Here is a 20,249-nt window from a genome sequence, read left to right as displayed (position 1 = left end):
TATACTAATACATTACTTGGGAAAAAGGATGTTGTGATATAATTTTTAATTAATAAAAGTGTCAGATAAAATCAACGTTTCCTGTCACATGAAAGTCAGTAATATTGAGTGCTATGTCTTCTGTATTGAGTAACAAACTCATTAGACAGATTAGCTGGTTTTCGTAGCCTTTCAATTGAGTTTTTGACACATGTCTGTCTAGCACTGGGAAAAAGTTCGCTGGACGTTTTCTTATAAGCAGCTTTGTAATATTTAATTTCCTTCTTCTTTTCATCTTGCTTTGTCTGAGCATAGTGTCCATCTAAACTTTTCAAGGATCTCAGAATAACAGCATCAAGAAATAATTTTTGTCCGTGCTTTTCTTTTTGGTCATTTGTTGTTACCAATTGTTGCAGGGCTTCAATAAGATCATATAGATAATCTCTGTTAAACATATCTTCCACATTCCGATCCTCACCACTCAAACTGCGAAATCTGAGATACAGTTTATCGAGTTCTCTCCTCTCAGCTATGACTGTTTTATGGACCTCATCTTCCTTTCCCTCCTCATGTGGTCTCAGATTGAAATGTCTATACCCAATCATTTTTATTATGTTGTTGGTCCTACAAAGATCTCCAACCTCGACAGATCTAAATCTGTTTAAAATTTCGCAGAACTCTGCATCTGAACTTATTTTGTCTGCAGAGACTTTCTGTAGAATTTTTGGTTTTGGTTTAAGAGCTGTACCTGGCTTTTGGGAAAGACATTTGTGTTTAAAGAAGTACTTACAAAGATCTCCAACCTCGCCAGATCTAAATCTGTTTAAAATTTCGCAGAACTCTGCATCTGAACTTATTTTGTCTGCAGAGGCTTTCTGTAGAATTTTTGGTTTAAGAGCTGTACCCATCGTCTCAAGCCACGGTCCGGAGTCCGCATATAGCTCTCTCCTACCCGTGGCTGCTTGATCACAAAAAATGTCGTAATCTTGAATATTCACGCCTCTCTATTGTGACGTCACATTCAGTTAGTGGCAAGTTTTGTTTCCATCGCAATTGAAATCAACAACTGACGTCAACAGTGTACGAGAAATATTTCCTTTACTGCGATTGGATATTGAAAGGTCGCGATAAAGTTCATCTTCCGACTATGCTTTACTCGCATTGGTCAAAATTTTAATGAGTTACGAAGAATTCTCTCCTCGTTCAACCACGGCCAGATGGGAGAGGATCGTACATTTTGGCCGTGGTTTGCGACGATGGAGCTGTACCTGGCGTTTGGGAAAAACATTTGTATTTAAAGAAGTACTTATTGGAGAAGTATCCTTTGCACTCCCCACAAACCCGTAGATCGTCATTTTTACTTGGTTTCCGTTCTCTCATTTCCGGCTCTATATTTTGAGTAATGAGATTCAAATTATATATGCTTTCTCTACGCTTCAAATAAAAATAGTTGTTTTGAATGGCACTAGGCTTCAATAATATGGCTTGAACTCCTGGTTCAGTTTTGTTTTTCTTAAAATATGTCGTTTTAGTTTTCCCCCCAAAATGACGCTCTTGCAGTATATGCAATATCTATCTGGCTTCTGAAAAACACAAATATCAAAGTTCAAATTTTAGTCTTATTTTTATTCAAAAGTGAAGCTTCTTTGGGGTTTGTTTCATATTTGTAAATACATATTTTGGAAGACAAATTTAGTAAGTATTCCATTGTAAGACGTTCATCTCCTGTTGTGGAACGCAATCCCCAATCTCCAAAGACTCAAGCAAAATGGAATCTCCACTACAAGTGGGTTCAAATATTAGTATGACTGATCATGGCTCAGTTGTACATCATGCGTTTAAATATTGATTTATTTTTAGGTCACCTGAGTAACTCAGGTGACCTATTGCTATCCCTTTTCGTCCGTCGTCGTGTGTCGTGTGTTAACATTTGAACATTTTCAGCTTCTTCTCTGAAACCACTTAACCAAGGAAAGCAAAGAAATATAACGTGTGTTAAGATGTCGATGTCATTTTTAATTTTTAGAATCTGACCTAATAAACTCATCAGTGATTTTGATTGGACAAATTTAAAGTAGTTATGCATGTATATACTATTTTTTTAATTTCTTGGTGAATGTGAATTTGTTGGTTTCCTTGTATCTTGATAATTACTGGACTTTCCTTCCAACAAATTCCAACCTAACTTTTCCAGCGGTGTTTAAGCCTCAGACATACTTATGATACACTTACTTCTTTTTATATATTTCAGTGTTGGTGATTCTGACATTGCAGAATGTACATCTGCGTTTAAGAAGATGGCAGTTACTCACTCTACACTGTTTTGCATCTGACGAGATTATATTGTTTCTATTGAGAATCATTTTCACTAGTTCACTTCTTTGAACAAATTTTGGTAAGTCAAAGAAGAGAATGACAGTTCAAGATTTGGAACAGAGCAACCTTGGTCTAGAAAAAGAGAAGTTTCACGAATAAATTATGAAGATCAAGGATGAAAGAGACCTAATCCAAACACAGAAGTCCTATTATGATTTCAAATATTAGTAAATCCACATCCAGAAATAGTACCTCAGATGTTAAAAAGTTATGAAATTAAATGTCTAACATGTAGATAAGGCCACTTGAAGTTTTTTAGCTCACCTGAGCCAAAGGCTCAAGTGATTTTTTTCTGATCACATTTTGTCCGTCGTCCGCCCTTCTGTCAGTCTGTATTCTGTACACATTTTCGACTCCTTCTCAGGACCACACGGCCAAATTTAACCAAACTTGGTACAAAGCATCCTTGGGTGAACGGGAATTGAAATTGCTAAAATGAAGGGCCAAGTCCCAGTCAAAAGGGGAGATTATTAAGACCTCAATGTGCCTTTTTCTGAAATTAATGATTTTTACAACATCAAATTCTAAAACATAGACCAACGAGCCTTATAGGTCAACGGAGTATCATGTACCAACATTTCAAATATTGAATTAGGTTTGTGTTTAAAACCAAATGCCATGAAATTCACAATTATGAAAGAAACACCATTGCTTATCATAATTATACACTTAGGATGCTTACTCTAGTTACATCATACACAGAGTTAGATCATAGTAAGGAAGGAAAAATGCATTTTCACTTTATAACCAGTGGTGCACCCCATCCGACAGGAACCACTGACCTTGGGGCCCCGTATTTCAAACATTTGGAAATTTATTCATAATTTTCTTTCATCATAAATGGTTGATTAATACCACAGAGCAGATTCCAAAGCGTTTATCTATCTTCAGACTATGTACTGTTAAATCCCCCTCCCGATGCCCTAACGCAGAGAACTCGACATTAATCATTTTGCTAATACACCTTTCTTTTTTGTAGATAAAAGGATTTCAAAGTAACATTACAAAATGGACAGGTTGTTACAGTCCAGGAAGACAATAATACCACAGGTTTGGTTCAGTCAAGCTTTTCCGTGATTTTTTTTTATAAACAAATATGCCTCTTTATATTGAGACTTATTTGAAAATAAAAACAGATTTTAAACTTCAAAATATTTTTATATCATGGTGATTTATTTAAATTTAATGATTTTTGAGATCCTAATGCTAAAACTTTAGCTCAAACGCTAATTGTACAAGCTGCAATGGAAAAGTCCCAAACTGAAAAAGTCAATGAACGTGGTTCACCAGAAATGAACGATGAGCTTTCAGGTATGATGGTTATAAAAGTGAACCACCAGATCGGGAATTCTTTGTAAATGACTCTGCACCAATAAAGGGAATTTTTTAAACAAAGTTGAAGGTAATAAAGTGCGTTTTTGAGGCTGGGTAATTTGGCCTGATTGCTGATTGCAGACTGTTGTTTCATAATTGTTTGTGTAGGGTCAACGTGAGAGTTTTGGAATTGAATTCTCAGCATTGCATTATCTACAACAAAGGGTTGTCTGTTGGTTGTATTCTCAGAAATCCTTCGAAGAGTTCCAAAAGAACATTCTTCCTGTTCTGGTACAATTGACTTCAGACAAAAGAGACTGGCTGTTTCAGGGACATGTATTGTTATACTATGGAAATGATTTCCATAGAAGAAGGATAGAACTTTTTAGATGTCAGCTTTAGTGGATTCCCTGTTGCTGTTTTGCAGTAAGGCGAAATAAATAGCATTGGATGTACAGACGAAGAATAGCATATAGTGACAATATCCACAAGAGAGTTTACCAGATCTAGTATGTTTTGGTCAAGTTTTCCTTTTTCAAATTTCTGACCCATTTATCTCTTTTTTTCCAATAGAAGTCTCACTGAAGGAGAGGAACTCCTGTTTGGTATTTTACCTACTCCCCAATACTCCCTGTCTGTTTTATGATAGGAATTAAAATTTAAGGCATGGAGTAAATTTTAGAAAAATGTCTACACATTCACCTAACATATATTTTCAAAAAAATGAAGATATATAGAAAGACTTTTAAAGAATTGATTTTTAAAAATATATATTGACCAACATCACAAAATTTATATAACTGGCCCAAACTGGCAGATATTGAAATCAGCAATTAAATGTTCTACTTTCCTATTTGTTACTATTATGTGTCCAGTAATGAAGGATCCTATTAAAATAGCATAATCAAAAGAATGTATAAATGTTAATAATGGTAAATAGTAGTGAGTTGCGTTCCCCTGCTTCCCGCTAGATGGCGATACTGTTCCCGGTCAATCACATCTCTTGTTTACATTGGATGCACAACGCAGCGATAAAAAAGTGTAACGTGTATGGGTCCGTGAATTTGAGTATAGATCCTTAATCAAGTAAATGAATTAAACAAATGATTATGTAGACTAGAGATAGATCACTGATTAAACAAATGATTCAAAATGATAGATGACAAAGCATATATGAAAAATGAACGAGTCAATATATATACATATATTAAAAGGATTTCCTATCCTTGGCATAAACAACAACTAATGTGTAAGTATATATGTGGATCTGGCTCAACTCGGATGGGTCTCAAGCCGGGATGTGTCTTGTACTCGGACAGGTACGTGTCTGCTGGTTTCTGTCCTATACACAGACAGATAAAATAATTATTATGAGGTTAATGATCGCTTTATTCCCTCAAAATACTATTATACTTTAAACCGAGTATACTAGCAACCGTATACTGTATTAAGTCCTTTAAAATCCCGTACGCTCCGACTGGCAACTGCCAGCTTTCAGCAGAACACTCTTATATATAGTGATGATCACCCGGACTACCCTCGGCCGCTATCGTAGCGCACTACGATAAAGTCCGGGTGACGTAATTCATCTAGCATTCCGAGCCCGATCTGTCACAAAAGTAACGTAATATAGATACTGTCTCTATATATTCGCGAAATATTAATCATGAACGACTCAAAATACGGCTCCATGACATTTATAACTCTTAAAAATGAGCTAAGAAAAAGAAATGCCAGGATAACAGGACGAAAACATGAACTGGTGCACAGGTAAATCGATACTGAAAACCGCATGATAATACTTCGTGCTGCATGCCGACAATCTGAACTCTTCGTATTAAAATATAACATATCAATATAACGATTAATTAAATAATCGTAAATTGTAAATAAATATAAATCAGTTTCTTTTCTGGTAAACTCTCTTTAATTTTCCATAGACTGGAAGCATATGACATAAACTTCAACTTCGGAAAAACTGAATACACCGACACAGAATTTTGTATGCAACATCGAAGTTACGATACGTACGCTGACGTAAATTCTGACACTCCCTTTTCTGGTTCGTCCATGGATACCGTTCATAGTAATTTTGGGAGGTTTGAGAAGAAATTTGAAAATCATTTAATTCACCTTTATGGCGACAATTTCCTGACATACTACCGTCTATCCATCAATACAGCCTGTACATTTATTAAAGGAAACTGTCGTTCAGAAATGAGAAAGGGTGTTTGTTACACAATAGAATGAAGGGTCTGTTCTGGAGGCCCAGTGCGAATGTGCAGCAGGTATGGGGCAATGTGAAAAGTTAACAGAGAAACTGATGGATCAAATGAGATCAGAAAATTAAAATGATGTAAATGAATATAAGCTAAGGCTTTAATAAAACAAACAATTGAGTCTGGTCATTTACTGTGCATTATTTGCCTATTCGATTCCAAACCCAGGTGTTCCGACAATTCTATTCAAAAAGGATACCTCAAATTTTGAATATTCCTGGTTAATGCTTCAATTTGAAAAACAAATGGATGGAGCACAGGTATTTACAAAAGTATGTTTTGTACTCTTGTGATCAAAATTAATCATGCCATTGTCAATATTTCTAGGTAGTGAAGAGCTTCCTATCAGAGCCTGTATGAGATGAGACATTGTTATAGTGACCTCAATATCAACTGGTATCTCACTCTCACAATCAATCAATGGAGTTTTGAGACTTCCTCTTTGAAAACATTTTTGGACAAAGGACCATTTATCAGACATTTTCTGTTTGCAAAATATATTGTGTTTTGTTAAGTTTTCAAAGTAAAATATGTCTTATCTTTATGTACATACGCTCAATTTTCTTTAAAAGCTTGTGGAATTTATATATAAGAATGTCTTCCATTTCCTTCTCCTCTTTCTTTGAAAATCTAGGAAGGAAGAAATCTACATCTTCTGAAGCATTTGTTTCCTTTCATGTTACCAAGAAGGAAGCCCCTTCGTTTGGAAACTGCTGTAATACTTCTAGTACCCCATGGAGTTTCAAACCTTTAAAAAAGACATTGTACATTTAAACAAGAGGTCCATGTCCCACATTGCTCACCTGAGTTGCTTTGACCAACTTTTAACTATAAGCATATAAATATAACCAGAGACAACAGCAAATGGAGCTTTATCATGCTTCAGAAAATGATTCCCTGATTTACAGAAGCCCTTTTCCACTAACACTCTGAGGAGGAAGTCAAACAAGAACTGTCTAATAGGGACAAATACTCCCGCTGAGTTTTTCACAAATATTACAGTGTAACCCTGCCCTTCAATTGGGGGTCATGGTCATGATTTGAACAAACTTAAAATTTACACTACACTGAAGATGTTTGCCTAGCAGTTCCAAGTTTCCTGGCACAGTGGTTCTTGAGAACTACAAGAGACGTACTAGATGACAAAGAGAGAAAACAAGGCAAAGACGTCAGCAGACGAGGTCGATCGTTTAGATACCACCTTAAAAAGAATGGTGAAAGGGTTCCCGTATGCCATGTTCATAAATGCTCTTGGTTTACGTGAACGAACTGTGTATTCCTGGATTGATCACACAGAAAATAAAATCCCTCGGAAATCTACGGAACATCAAAAGTCAGCTCATGATCCAGCAAAAAAGGAATCTGCGTTAGAATTAGAGAATGTGCTGGACCTTATTAACAAACCACGGTGAATCAGATGAGAGTTGAATCAATAAATATGCAAACATGGTAATTCATAATGTGCAAGCATTTTGTTTGAATTCGGCAGTTTACTCGATATAATTAGGTTCTGAAATAAAATATTCGATTTAATAGGTCAAACTCCTGATTTGGACAAGGAGATATTGGATGGGAAAATTGATGTTGTGTATGGGAGTCCCGAGTCATTACTGGGTGAATGGAGGGAACAGCTGCAACATCTTGATGTATCTGCTATTGTCATTGATGAATTTCATTTGATTTCCACATGGTTAGTAGTCAGTTAATATGTTTGATGGTGCGACCGTTGGCGGGAGGACAGTTTTGTATATTTTAAAAACCATTTCTAGATCTGCCTCTTCAAACCACACAAGACTCATGAAGGTTAAAGGTCAGATGCACTCGGTCTAGACTGTGACGTCACATCATTTGTATGTTAATTTTGTTTCCTTTACGAGTGTAAAAAGTGAAATTTTTTTTTAAATGGTGAGCATTTAATCTGTTTTATATCTGCAATTTCCATTAAAGCAAGACGAGTTTCTTTTTTTATTTGTGAATTTTTCCTTGGTTGTCGGAGAACGTAGTTTAGAAAACTGAAAGCAGTGCATTGTGGGTCCATAGGTACTGCGGAAAAAAATTCTATTGAATCAATGTTCAGCAGTCCAAATTTTTCTCTTCCCTCAGGCATTGCTTTAGGTGCTCGCAGTGATTCTGCGCTCGCTATAATAAGAATTGTTGGTACAAGTAGAAACAGTTCCAATGCGTTTTTCATAAAATTTAAATAACTCTGAGTTACCTTCTTAATATTAAGAAATGGAAGAAGAAATATTCCCAAACAATTTAATATTAAGAAATGGAAGAAGAAATCTTCCCTAACAATTTTATTGAAATATTTTAAGGGAGATGATGATGCAAAAAATGGGAAGAAAGCATTCCGACGGTGGTTTGGTGAGCTGGGCGAACTTAGATCCCTGTTCCCTAGTGCTCCTTTGTTGGCTCTGAGTGCGACATGTACACAGACAAGAGGCCCACGGGCCTTATAGGTCACCTGAGTATTATGCAACAACTTTCAAACAATTAAAGTTGGTTCATGTTATAAACCAGAGGTTTCGCAGAGAATTTGCAATTCACAATTTTGAAAGAGGTACCATTGCTTATAATAATTTAGACTTAGCATGCTAACTCTATTTACTTTATATCCAGAAGTATATCAGAGTACAATTAAGAGAAAATGCACTTCCACTTTATAACCAGTTGTACACCTCATCCCAAAGGAACCACTGATCCTGGGGCCACATATTTCAAAATTTTGCAAATTTTATCATAAAATGGTTGATTAATACCAACAAGCATTATTTAATTTTAGACTTTGTACCCCCCCCCCCCCGACGCAGGGAAGGGGCGGAGGCATAAAAAATAACCATTTTACTAGGTGCACCTTTCTTCATCATGAATATATATATTTGGATCATAGGTATAAACACAGAAGCAAAGGAAAGAATTTCAAAGAATAAATGCATTTTCACTATATAATCAATAGAGCAATGCCCTAACACCAGAACCCCTTACCCTGGGGTTATTAATTTCACAATTTTGAAAAAAGGCACTCTTGATCAACATAACTATTTTATGACATAGTTTATCTAATACCCAGAAGCAGAGAAGAAGACTTTCAAAGAATTCATGCATTTTCACTATATGATCAATAGAGCCCCGCCCTAACACCAAAAACCCTGACCCTGGGGCCACAAAATTCACAATTTGGAAAGAGGCACTATTGGTCATCATAACTTTGTGCTAGGTTAGTTTATTTCATACCCAGGAGCAGAGAAGAAGATTTTCAAAGAATAAATGCATTTTCACTATATAATCAATAGGACCCCATCCTAACACCAGAACCCCTGATCCTGGGGCCACAAAATTCACAATTTTGGAAGACGCACTCTTGCTTATCATAACTAAGTACTTAGTTTGTTTATTTAATATCCAGAAGTAGAGAAGAAGATTTTCAAAGAAAAAATGCACTTTCATTATATATCCATTAGAGAGCCCCGCCCTAACACCACAACCCCTGACCCTGGGGTCATAAAATTCACAATTTTGAAAAAGGCACTCTTGCTCATCATAACTACATGTATGTGCTTAGTTAGTTTATCTAATACCCAGAAGTAGATAAGAAGATTTTCAAAGAATTTATGCATTTTCACTACATAACCAATAGAGCCCCGCCCTAACACCAGAACCCCTGACCCTGGGGTTATAAAATTCACAATTTTGAAAAAAGTCACTCTTGATCAACATAACTATTTTATGACATAGTTTATCTAATACCCAGAAGCAGAGAAGACTTTCAAAGAATTCATGCATTTTCACTATATGATCAATAGAGCCCCGCCCTAACACCAAAAACCCTGACCCTTGGGTCACAAAATTCACAATTTGGAAAGAGGCACTCTTGGTCATCATAACTTTGTGCTAGGTTAGTTTATTTCATACCCAGGAGCAGAGAAGAAGATTTTCAAAGAATAAATGCATTTTCACTATATAATCAATAGGACCCCATCCTAACACCAGAACCCCTGACCCTGGGGCCACAAAATTCACAATTTTGGAAGACGCACTCTTGCTTATCATAACTAAGTACTTAGTTTGTTTATTTAATATCCAGAAGTAGAGAAGAAGATTTTCAAAGAACAAGAGGCCCATGGGCCTTATAGGTCACCTGAGCATATGCATCATGCAACAACTTTCAAATGATTGAATTTGTTTCATGTTTTAGGCTAGATGCCAAGGCATTCACAATTTTGGAAGAGGCACTCTTGCTCAACATAACTATGTACTTAGAGAGTTGATTTAAAACCAAGGAGCAGAGAAGATTTTCAAAGATTTAATGCATTTTCACTATATAATCAAAAGAGCCCCGCCCTAACACCAGAACCCCTGACCCTGGGGCCAAGAATTTCACAATTTTGGTAGAGGCACTCTTGCTCATCATAATTATTTACTGAATTAGTGTATTTTATACCTAGGAGCAGAGAAGAAGATTTTCAAAGATTTAATGCATTTTCAATATATAATCAATACAGAGCCCCGCCCTAACACCAGAACCCCTGACCCTGGGGCCATGAATTTCACAATTTTGGTAGAGGCACTCTTGCTCATCATAATTATTTACTGAATTAGTGTATTTTATACCTAGGAGCAGAGAAGAAGATTTTCAAAGAAATAATGCATTTTCACAATATAATCAATAGAGCCCCGCCCTAAAACCAGAACCCCTGACCCTGGGGCCATAAAATTCAACAATTTGGTAGAGCCACTCTTGCTCATCATAACTATGAACTTAATTTGTTTATTTAGTACCCAGGAGCAGAGAAGAAGATTTTCAGTGACTTACTGCATTTCACTATATAATCAATAGAGCCCCGCCCTAACACCAGAACCCCTGACCCTGGGGCCATGAATTTCACAATTTTGGTAGAGGACTCAATGCTAATTACAATCACACCAACAGTTTGACTGCTTGATGTCAGGGAGTAAAGAAGATTTTTAAAGATTGCACTATTTTTAGTGGTTTTTGCCCCACCCCCCAGGCCCCAGGGGGGCGTGGACCACGAAATTCACAATTTTTGTTCCCCTTCACCCATGGATGCTATATGCCAAATTTGGTTGAAATTGGTTCAGTGGTTTCAGAGAAGAAGCTGATATGTTTAAATGTTAACGCACGACGCACAACGCACGACGGACGACGACGGACAAAAACAGACAGCAATAGGTCATCTGAGTTTACTCAGGTGACCTAAAAAATGCACTTTCATTATATATCCAATAAAGAGCCCCGCCCTAACACCACAACCCCTGACCGTGGGGTCAAAAAATTCACAATTTTGAAAAAGGCACTCTTGCTCATCATAACTACATGTATGTGCTTAGTAAGTTTATCTAATACCCAGAAGTAGAGAAGAAGATTTTCAAAGAAAACATGCATTTTCACTATATAATCTATATAGCCCCGCCCTAGCACTAGAACCCCTGACCCTGGGGCCATGAATTTCACAATTTAAGTAGAGGACTCAATGTTCAATACATTCATAACAACAGTTTGCCTGCTTGATGTCCAGGAGTAAAGAAGATTTTTAAAGATTGCAATAATTTAAGTGGTTTTGCCACACACCCCAGGCCCCAGGGGGGCAGGGACCATGACATTCACAATTTTTGTTCCCCTTCACCCATGGATGCTGTATACCAAATTTGGTTGAAATTGGTTAAGTGGTTTTAGAGAAGAAACTGAAAATGTTCAAATTTAACACACGACGACGGACGAAAACGGATAGCAATAGGTCACCTGAGTTTCTCAGGTGACCTAAAAATACAGAGACGAGTCATCAAAGCCTTAGTTTTGAATCATCACACATACGTGTTTAAATCCCCTGACAAGAGGAACATCAAGTATAGTGTTAAAAAAGTTCCCGGTGACATTGATATGGCATGAACATGGTTAGTGGATGGTCTCGTGGAACTGGGAGCTTTGTTTCCAAAAACACTTATATACTGTAAGTCCATTAGTAATGTAGCGAAGATCTATGACTACATAAATGATGAGGTGTCCAAAGAATTTGAGTCATTCATTGGTATGTTTCACTCTGAGACGGAGAGTTCTATAAAGGAAAGAATATTGTTATCTATCAGGGATGAGCAGAGCCTACTGAGGATCATCATATCCACAAATGCAATGGGTATGGGAGTGGACTTTAAGGGTCTGTCTAACATTGTTTTATATGGCCCACCTTGTTCAATGTTCGATCTCGTTCAAGAAATTGGGCGTGCAGGGAGGGGGGGGGTGAGAAGTCTATAGCCGTACTTATGTACAACTCTCATCACCTGCAACAGTGTGACTCTGACGTGAAGAGACTTTTTAAAGAGAACACATGCAGAAGAATTCTGATGATGGAACCATTTCTCAGAGAGAATGATCTGGATGATCTCAAATCCAGCACTGGAGACTGTACCTGCTGTGATATTTGCCAAGAAAGCTGTTCGTGTGGAAGTTGTGCTCATCTGCCATTTGAAAAACTGTGTGTGGGAAATACAGATTCAGGACACGATACTGAAGACTCAGACAGTACTGAAGATCTCTCTGATTTTGATTTTGATGATTTGAATTTAATTCCTTGATCAAGCACCGGGTTTCAATAACTTTTACCATCTCTGAGACCTATGAGATGCTAATGATTTCCTCTGAGATCTTTAGCTAATAAACATTTGTGTACTTTTGATTTGCCTTTGCTGTGAATTTTATAATCAAACTTTATAAAATTTCAACAATCTTCTTAATCTGAACGTTGTTTGTTATACTTTTTAGCAGAAACTTAAAATGTACAAATTCGAAAATATCAATATTACATGTACAATGTATACTGTGAAAAATTGGCTTATGGAAACAAACCAGGTGAAAATGATTTTCAGTATACCTGCCGGGGGGGGGGGGGGGGGTTAATACTGTATACAGTAATAAATACGTAGAAGTCATGCATCATTAAATGTATCACAATTTATCTAGTTTCAGATGGTATAACTTTAACAGTCTGTCACCAAATAAATACAAAATCATATTTGCATACAGAGAATTTTACAACTCTAAACTTCTTATGAGTGAATAAATGGTAGTTCACACTTTCTTAAATTATTAGAACTTCCACAGAAAATATACATTGTGAAATATATATAACTTTAAATTATAGCATACATGCACGTCTCTTAAACTTTTGAAAATTGCACTTTTGGATATGCACAACATGTACAATGAAGACTGCTTGTAAAAGAAATGGACATGTATAGCAAAGTGTTAATTTTATTCAAAAAGGAAATTATACCTGATGAATAAATATCATGAAAAGCATTCAAATATTAACATTTAAAATGTCCATTGAATATTGAAATCAGATTTTAAAATCGACAATCTCTAAGTCGCCCAAATGGTGACGATGGTTTATGCCGGTGAAGCAATGTTGACAGGTCTCGTGAACAGTTCAAAAACGGATTTCTATCTAATCCAGGCAGCTTCTTGCTTAACTTCCTATTTACATCTCGAATTAGAAAGTTATGGTCTAACAAATCTTTGACAACCTTCTGAACATCTAAAAGGTAAGATGGATGGTGAAGAAATCCTTTTCTGTTTCCAAACTCACTTGCCTGCTCAAACTGGTTTGTAAGCTGGATAAGTAATGGATACTCCTTTGAATGCCTTAAAATGCTTTCCTTGGTCTGATGGCCTGTGCATGCAGCCTTACTGTCACGATTTAGCATTTCAATATACTCGTCTAGTGAAATGTTGTTATTCTTTCCTCCCTGAAGATTTACATATCTGTTAACTATGAAACGCTCTTCTTGGTCTGGAGTCAAAAGTCCTGATGCCATTGCTGTAGTATGTATAGAGGAGATGGAATATTTAATCTTCTGGGTTTTATGGTAAAGTGGAAGCTCGTACTTAGCAGAACGGACACATCGACCACCATCCCCCATATCAACGCCATCATCAAAATTTTTATGAAGCATGACCAGCTTGAATAGCATCAAAACATAGTCTTGAACCTCATCACTCTGTACATGTTTTCCTCTTTTCATTCTGCTCAATGAAACACCATGTTTTTCTGACTCAAGGGCCTTTAGAGAGCTCTTTAGAGAACTCTTTTGTAATCCTTATCACAGTGATGACACTTAAAGCGTCCATTGTTAAATGTTGCTGTCCAGTAGGTTTTTTTTGTGCATCCTGTAAATCATTTCTTATTTCCTCCATCACATCTTCTTTGTCATCAAAGAACCATTTTACAATAATCTCTTCACACAAGTCATTCAGCCACTGAATCTTATCACAAGATGACAATTCTGAAAGGTTTGGTAGAGATATATTGGCTATATCTACAGACCCCATCTTGTCTAGGAACAGATCAACACAAATAGCATCGAGAACTGTGTAATATAGCATCTTATATGCTCTATATGCATTCTTAACTTTTCCCTTTGCACTTCTATGCCCTAGTAGGTTTCTGTTATAATGCATTGTACATGGTTCCCCTGCTAGGTCAGAACTGTAGGTTAACTTGAAAATTGCCTGAAAAATATACAATAATTTATCATATCCATGATCAACCTTGAAGTATTTTTTTTCATGGATCTGCCCATGTTGGTTACTGTTTTAGTTACATTTGTACATTTACGAATCTGACAGGATTTTATGAAATGCCACTTACTTCAAGAAAATTCATCAGTTAATGAAAATCTTCACTTTTGGAGATGAATCCCTCTAATCTACCTTTCGACGTTAATGAATCTTTGAGGGCAACTTGTGCACAATGAACTCTCTCGTCAGTTAGACGGTCACCTTAAAGAAAATTTTTTATAGAGGCTTGAATTTATTAAGTTTCCACGAGAATCATTTTTTTTTATCATTTCCTTTTCATATCAGTTTTGATGGTGTTTACCACTGATGTTTTTATTTGTGAATAAACTTTGTTTATGACAAATATTGTAATGCTACATTCCATTATCTTTAAGATGTTAAGTTACATTAATTGTGGCTAACATAACCTAAAAAAAAAAAATTGCATCAACAACTTCTGCATTTTCAGTTGGGACATACTGATCAGTAAGAAATTTAAGAAGGCGAATCATTTCATCCGTTTTATTTTCATTGGTATCAAAAAGTCCAAGAGAATACTACAAAATAATGACAAAAATCTAATTATTGTAATTGAAAAAGAATGATCCATTGGCAATTCAGTTACCATATAAAGTACGCTTCTTTAAAATATCCATGTTTAAAAGCTAGTACCTGTGTTGTTTTTATCCCAGCACAATGGCTATGTTTGTGCTCTAAATGTTTTTGATATATTGCGTTGAAGCACTTCGCAACTTTAGGAACATTTCTGATGATGGCCGATGTAAAGATGAATTTCAGCTCTTTTAGGAGTAGCTTTTGCTCTGAGATAGAAGGGATGTAAGTGAGATTGTCTTGGAATCCGTTTGACCCAAGTGGATTTCTGGGAGTGTATCGGTCAACAATACCATAGACTTGAAATAAATGAAGACTCTGGGTTTTTCTCTCTGTTGTGCGATAGGAGGGAAGAATCTCCTTGTCCCAATTGTCACCTACGTATTGATACTTAGCTAAAGGTTCTTCTTTCTTTTTCCATTTCATCTACTTTCAGAAAAGCAAAATTTTCATTCCACATTACAAACAAGAGGTCCATGAGCCACATCACTCACCTGAGTCACTATGGCCCTACTGTTCTTCAGCAGCATATTTTTTCCCTATATATTTCTATGTAAAACTTTGATCTCCTATTGTGGCCCCACCCTACCCCTAAGGTTTTTGATTTGAACAAACTTGTAATGAAGCGCAGGGGTGATAAGGAAGCATATTAAATATTCTACCTTGACTAGATCAGTGCTATATCATGACGTCATAGTAGGCGAGATGACGTCAATTTTAGAACACAAGTTTTCGTAATATTGATATTTAGAGATGTAATTTAACTCTAGATGAATGAAGAGAAACTTGTTAACATTCACAAAAATAAAATGTTTTTATTTTGTTATGATGTATCTGTCATCTTGATTAAAATCTACCACTGATGACGTCATATGTGTACATCAAGTAACTTGGGAATCGAAAATGTCGTGTAAAGAGAATTTGGCTAAGACGACATGTACAAGGATACGTAAAATGGAGTTTAAAAGGAAATATAGTGAATATTTTGTGAAATTCATATGGAGTTCAGTTAAATAAACAGGTATACTAATTTATTTTCATTGATTACATTCTCTTCCTAAGAGAGTCAGCTATATACGTATCCCGGTCGGCCTTTCCTCTGTCGTTCGTGACAAAAATAATGCAACAGAACAACAATAAGCTGGATATTTCAAAAAATAAGATTGGTATAGATGGAATGTTTGCCTTATAACACACATGGAAAGTGCTGCTAGAATCCCGAGTGAAGCAGGGTTTTATGAAAAATCTCGATTCATATGCATAAAATTCAAAACGTAGGGTAAGGTTTAGTGAAAATATGTGGAATAATTATTTTACTGACAGGACTTTGGACTTCTAGCAGCACTTTCTCAGCAAAATAGATGTTTTTCAACAATATTATTTTCTCAAAGAAATTATTAAACTCCGGGGTATTGTTGTTCTGTTAGCTTTTTTATTAAGGAAAATTTCGCTATAAATAGAAATCACGTGATGCCATGGTGGTGGTGCACGTCTTTGCGTTAGACACTCTTTTATCTGTATGCATTAGTTAATAACAGTTTACATTTATCAGCGATTTTGGTAATTCATCAAACTTAATTTTCTTTATAAAGTCTAAATTTTCCGAGAAATGACATATATGCTTCCTTAACATGCCCGCGAGCTTTCACATAAATTTCAACTCTTCTGGTCCAGTGGTTCTTGAGAAGATTTTTCAAGATTTCTTCCTACATATTCCTATGAACGCCCACTGTGGCCCCACCCTACCCCTGTGGGTCATGATTTGAGCAAACTTGAATCTACACTACCTGAGGATGCTTCCACAAAAGTTTCATATTTTCTAGCTCAGTGGTTCTTGAGAAGAAGATTTTTAAAAGATGCCATTAATGTTTCACTAATTCTTAATTATCTCCCCTTGGAAGAGGGTGTGACCTTTCATTTGAACAATTTGAATCCCCTTCACCCAAGGATGCTTTGTGGCAAGTTTGGTTGAAATTGGCCCAGTGGTTCTGGAGAAGAAGTCGAAAATGTTAAAAGTTTACAGATGAACAAAATGTGATCAGAAAAGATCACTTGAGCCTTCCGCTCAGGTGAGCTAAAAACAATAGCAATAGTAATAAAGCTTACTAAAAACAATAACTCAGAGAATCTCAATATACATGTACAGTATACCCTTTTGCTTAAGCTTATGTGTCACATAAGTTTCACGAGGGAAACATTTTGTGTTTCACTTATAAACAAACATGTTTCTTAAACTGAGTGTTAACAGTTTAAACTTGAGTTAAACACTTATATGTATGTAAATCATATGTTTAATTTTCTAATTTTTGGTATATAAAAAAATATAATTATATTTACCTTTTAAGACTGAGTGTGAATTACCTTTAGGACTTTAAGTTCTTCATCTAACTTGTCCTTCCAGCTAGTAAGTTTGTTTTGGAGTGTTTGTGAGTGAACACATAATCCAGTCTTGCAAAGTATTTCAATGGTCTGACATGAAAAAAAAATGGATGCATATTAAGATAAATTTCATTTAATTTCATAATAATCATTAAATATACTATATAAAATCTAGTTTTCAATACAATAACATAATTATGGTTCTTCAAAGTACACAGGGCATTCAAATTTGAAAGAATTCTAATTTACATGTATTTCTTTCAACTTTAAAAATTCATGCATTAATATCTAAATATAATATGGTGATACTTACCCTTAAAGTACATCCACCACCAGCAAGGAGAAATGCTAATATATATTGAGAGGCAGACATTTCTTGACTCCTGCCATGCAACAGTAAAGCACTGGCAAACATGATATGAAAGAAAGATTTGCTGAAACTAACTGGTGGCGTGTTTTGTACAGTTGATGAAATAACTGACAAAGTATGAGGACATCTTTCCTGGAGATCTTCGTGAAAAGTATCCCATTTAAAGCTTAAGAAATGTTCAACGTCTTTACTTTGGAGACATGCAACAGAACCTCGATGACATGCCTTACTACATTCCTCTTCAACAACTTTGGAAATCCCCTTCACCAAAGCATTTGGATTTGTCTGACGAAGTGTATTAACAATAGACATGTCCACTCCACCTTTATTGTCAACCATGGCCTTGAAAATCACTTTGTGTGAATCAGAGGTGACTAGAACAGATTTCCTTCCACTGGGATAATTGATCGACACCTATAGAAAAATGTACATAGTATTAAAGGCATAACTTATATATCACTTCATTAAGACATATGAAAGGATTACTGGCTTTAGTTGTATTTTTTTTCTTTTTTAATCGGAAATCAGTATTTACACAAATTAAACTCAGTTTCTTTAATATTCAATATCAGATAATTTTTTGTACTTTCATATTTTGTGTTTTCATAATGCTTGGCATTGACAAGTTTTTTAGCTGAAATTCCTGTAATAAAAATATCTTAGGTTATAAAATAAGATCATCATACCTTTTATTTAGTAATTGTTGGAAAAATCATAAATAGAAGAACAGTCAACATTTAACTTCAATCAGGTATATTTTTCTAATAAAGTGCCACGCCACAGCATGATACGCCCGTCAAAAAATTACAATTATCTAAAACAATCAAAAGTGCAAGAAAATCATGTCAACCTTGATTTTAGATTTCCATGATTTTTAAACTCCTTAAAAAATTTGTTTATCCATCTCCTGTGGTGTAGGCATTAATTATAACATATACATGTATTGCATCATTCATAGATTTCTATACTGGTTGTGTTAGACCTTGCCAAATGCCTATCATATTAAACAATATCAAATTAGGCTTAACAACTTAATCTATACCTAATTAATTTTGAAAATGAAAGGCTGGCCATCAAATATAAAATGACCAAAAGTTCTTCGGTCTAATTCCCAAAGGATACACTGTCAGTTAAGATAATGATCTGAAGAAATAATTGAGACAGCTGATCTGAAGAAATAATTGAGACAGCTATAGCCTTGCTACATTGAACACATTAATTAATCTTTAACTGGATGCTTGTCTTCTCATTACTCCCAAGAGATTATTGGATCTGCACTATCTACCATAAAGCATTTTTAAAACATATAAAACCTTAATGATTTTTTTTTTTAGATTTAATGGCACACAGGTTTTAAAATGCAATTCATATGGACATGCTGATTCCACAGCACCCCCATAAAATTAGTTTTTTAAAGTTCATAATTTTATGTAATATCAAAACAGTTTATTAAGCAAAATCAAATTAGTTTTATTTACTTCTCATCAAATTCATTTTAAAATTTATACTAGCCAACAAGAGCTATTTTTAATCCAACAGGATTACCCATTTGGCCCAATACTCAAGGGATATAGATAGCACCGATGCTCTTCCTCACACTAAACTCATAAATTTCTCTCTCTAATTTGACATGCAATTTTCTGTTATCAAAATTCTTCTTGACCAGTGCTTGATAATTAAACTCATGGGAGTGGTGGAATTTCTTTAACATACATTACATTTGTAATTTCAAGTATATGCTAAAAAAAATAAGTATTTTTCTTGATTTAACATTTTTCTAATAAGGATAGTGCAATACTTTTACATTTTTTGGAGTGTGTAAATGAAGAGAAAAAAAAGACATTTTTTTTTTTATTTCACTTAAATTAAAGGTCACAGTGACCTTGAAATAGGTCCCGACACACCCTCTACCTAAGATGCATGAAGTGGCCAAGTTTGATGATTCTAAGTCTAATAGTTTTCAAGTTATGGACCGGACAGGATTTTTCCATATTTGGCTATAACTTTTTAATTATAGGTCAGAGCGACCTACTTTTTGTGCGCGACACACCTTCTACCCAAGATGTATCAGCTGACAAAGTTTGATAACTCTAGGCCTTATAGTATTCAAGTTATGAGCCGGACACGAGAAAAGCTAACAGACGGACGGACGGACATGAAGCCTATAACATAATACGTCCCGTCTTAAGACGGGCGTATAAAAACAAGAACAGAAATTAACAAACAAATCGAACAAACTTGTAACTCGAAATATGAAACCAAAGCACTTAAAGGTATAAAATATATTAGTAAAAGTGTAATTCAAAATAAACATCAATAAAATGTAACAATTAGTTCCTTCATTAAAAGATCTAAAATGCAG

General features: G+C 35.4%; 1 protein-coding gene and 1 pseudogene across 1 annotated transcript; both read right to left on the bottom strand.

The window, feature by feature from the left end:
• Positions 1 to 95: 95 nt before the first annotated feature.
• Positions 96 to 3,306, bottom strand: LOC134262103 (uncharacterized; annotated as a pseudogene).
• An 11,970-nt stretch (positions 3,307 to 15,276) lies between these two features.
• On the bottom strand, positions 15,277 to 18,301 carry LOC134262102 (uncharacterized; the record flags this gene model as incomplete). The annotated part of the gene is made up of 3 exons (XM_062744493.1): positions 15,277 to 15,564; positions 17,500 to 17,607; positions 17,831 to 18,301. Coding segments are annotated over 3 exons (867 nt in total), but the record flags the coding sequence as incomplete, so codon positions are not given.
• Between the last annotated feature and the right edge of the window lie 1,948 nt (positions 18,302 to 20,249).

This window comes from Saccostrea cucullata, unplaced genomic scaffold (assembly GCF_032062105.1).
Source record: "Saccostrea cucullata isolate Sc308-1 unplaced genomic scaffold, CSIRO_AGI_Scuc_v1 ctg11423, whole genome shotgun sequence".
Lineage (NCBI taxonomy): Eukaryota > Metazoa > Mollusca > Bivalvia > Ostreida > Ostreidae > Saccostrea > Saccostrea cuccullata.
Note: the sequence above shows the minus strand (reverse complement) of the source record. Positions and strands in the feature narration are given on the sequence as shown.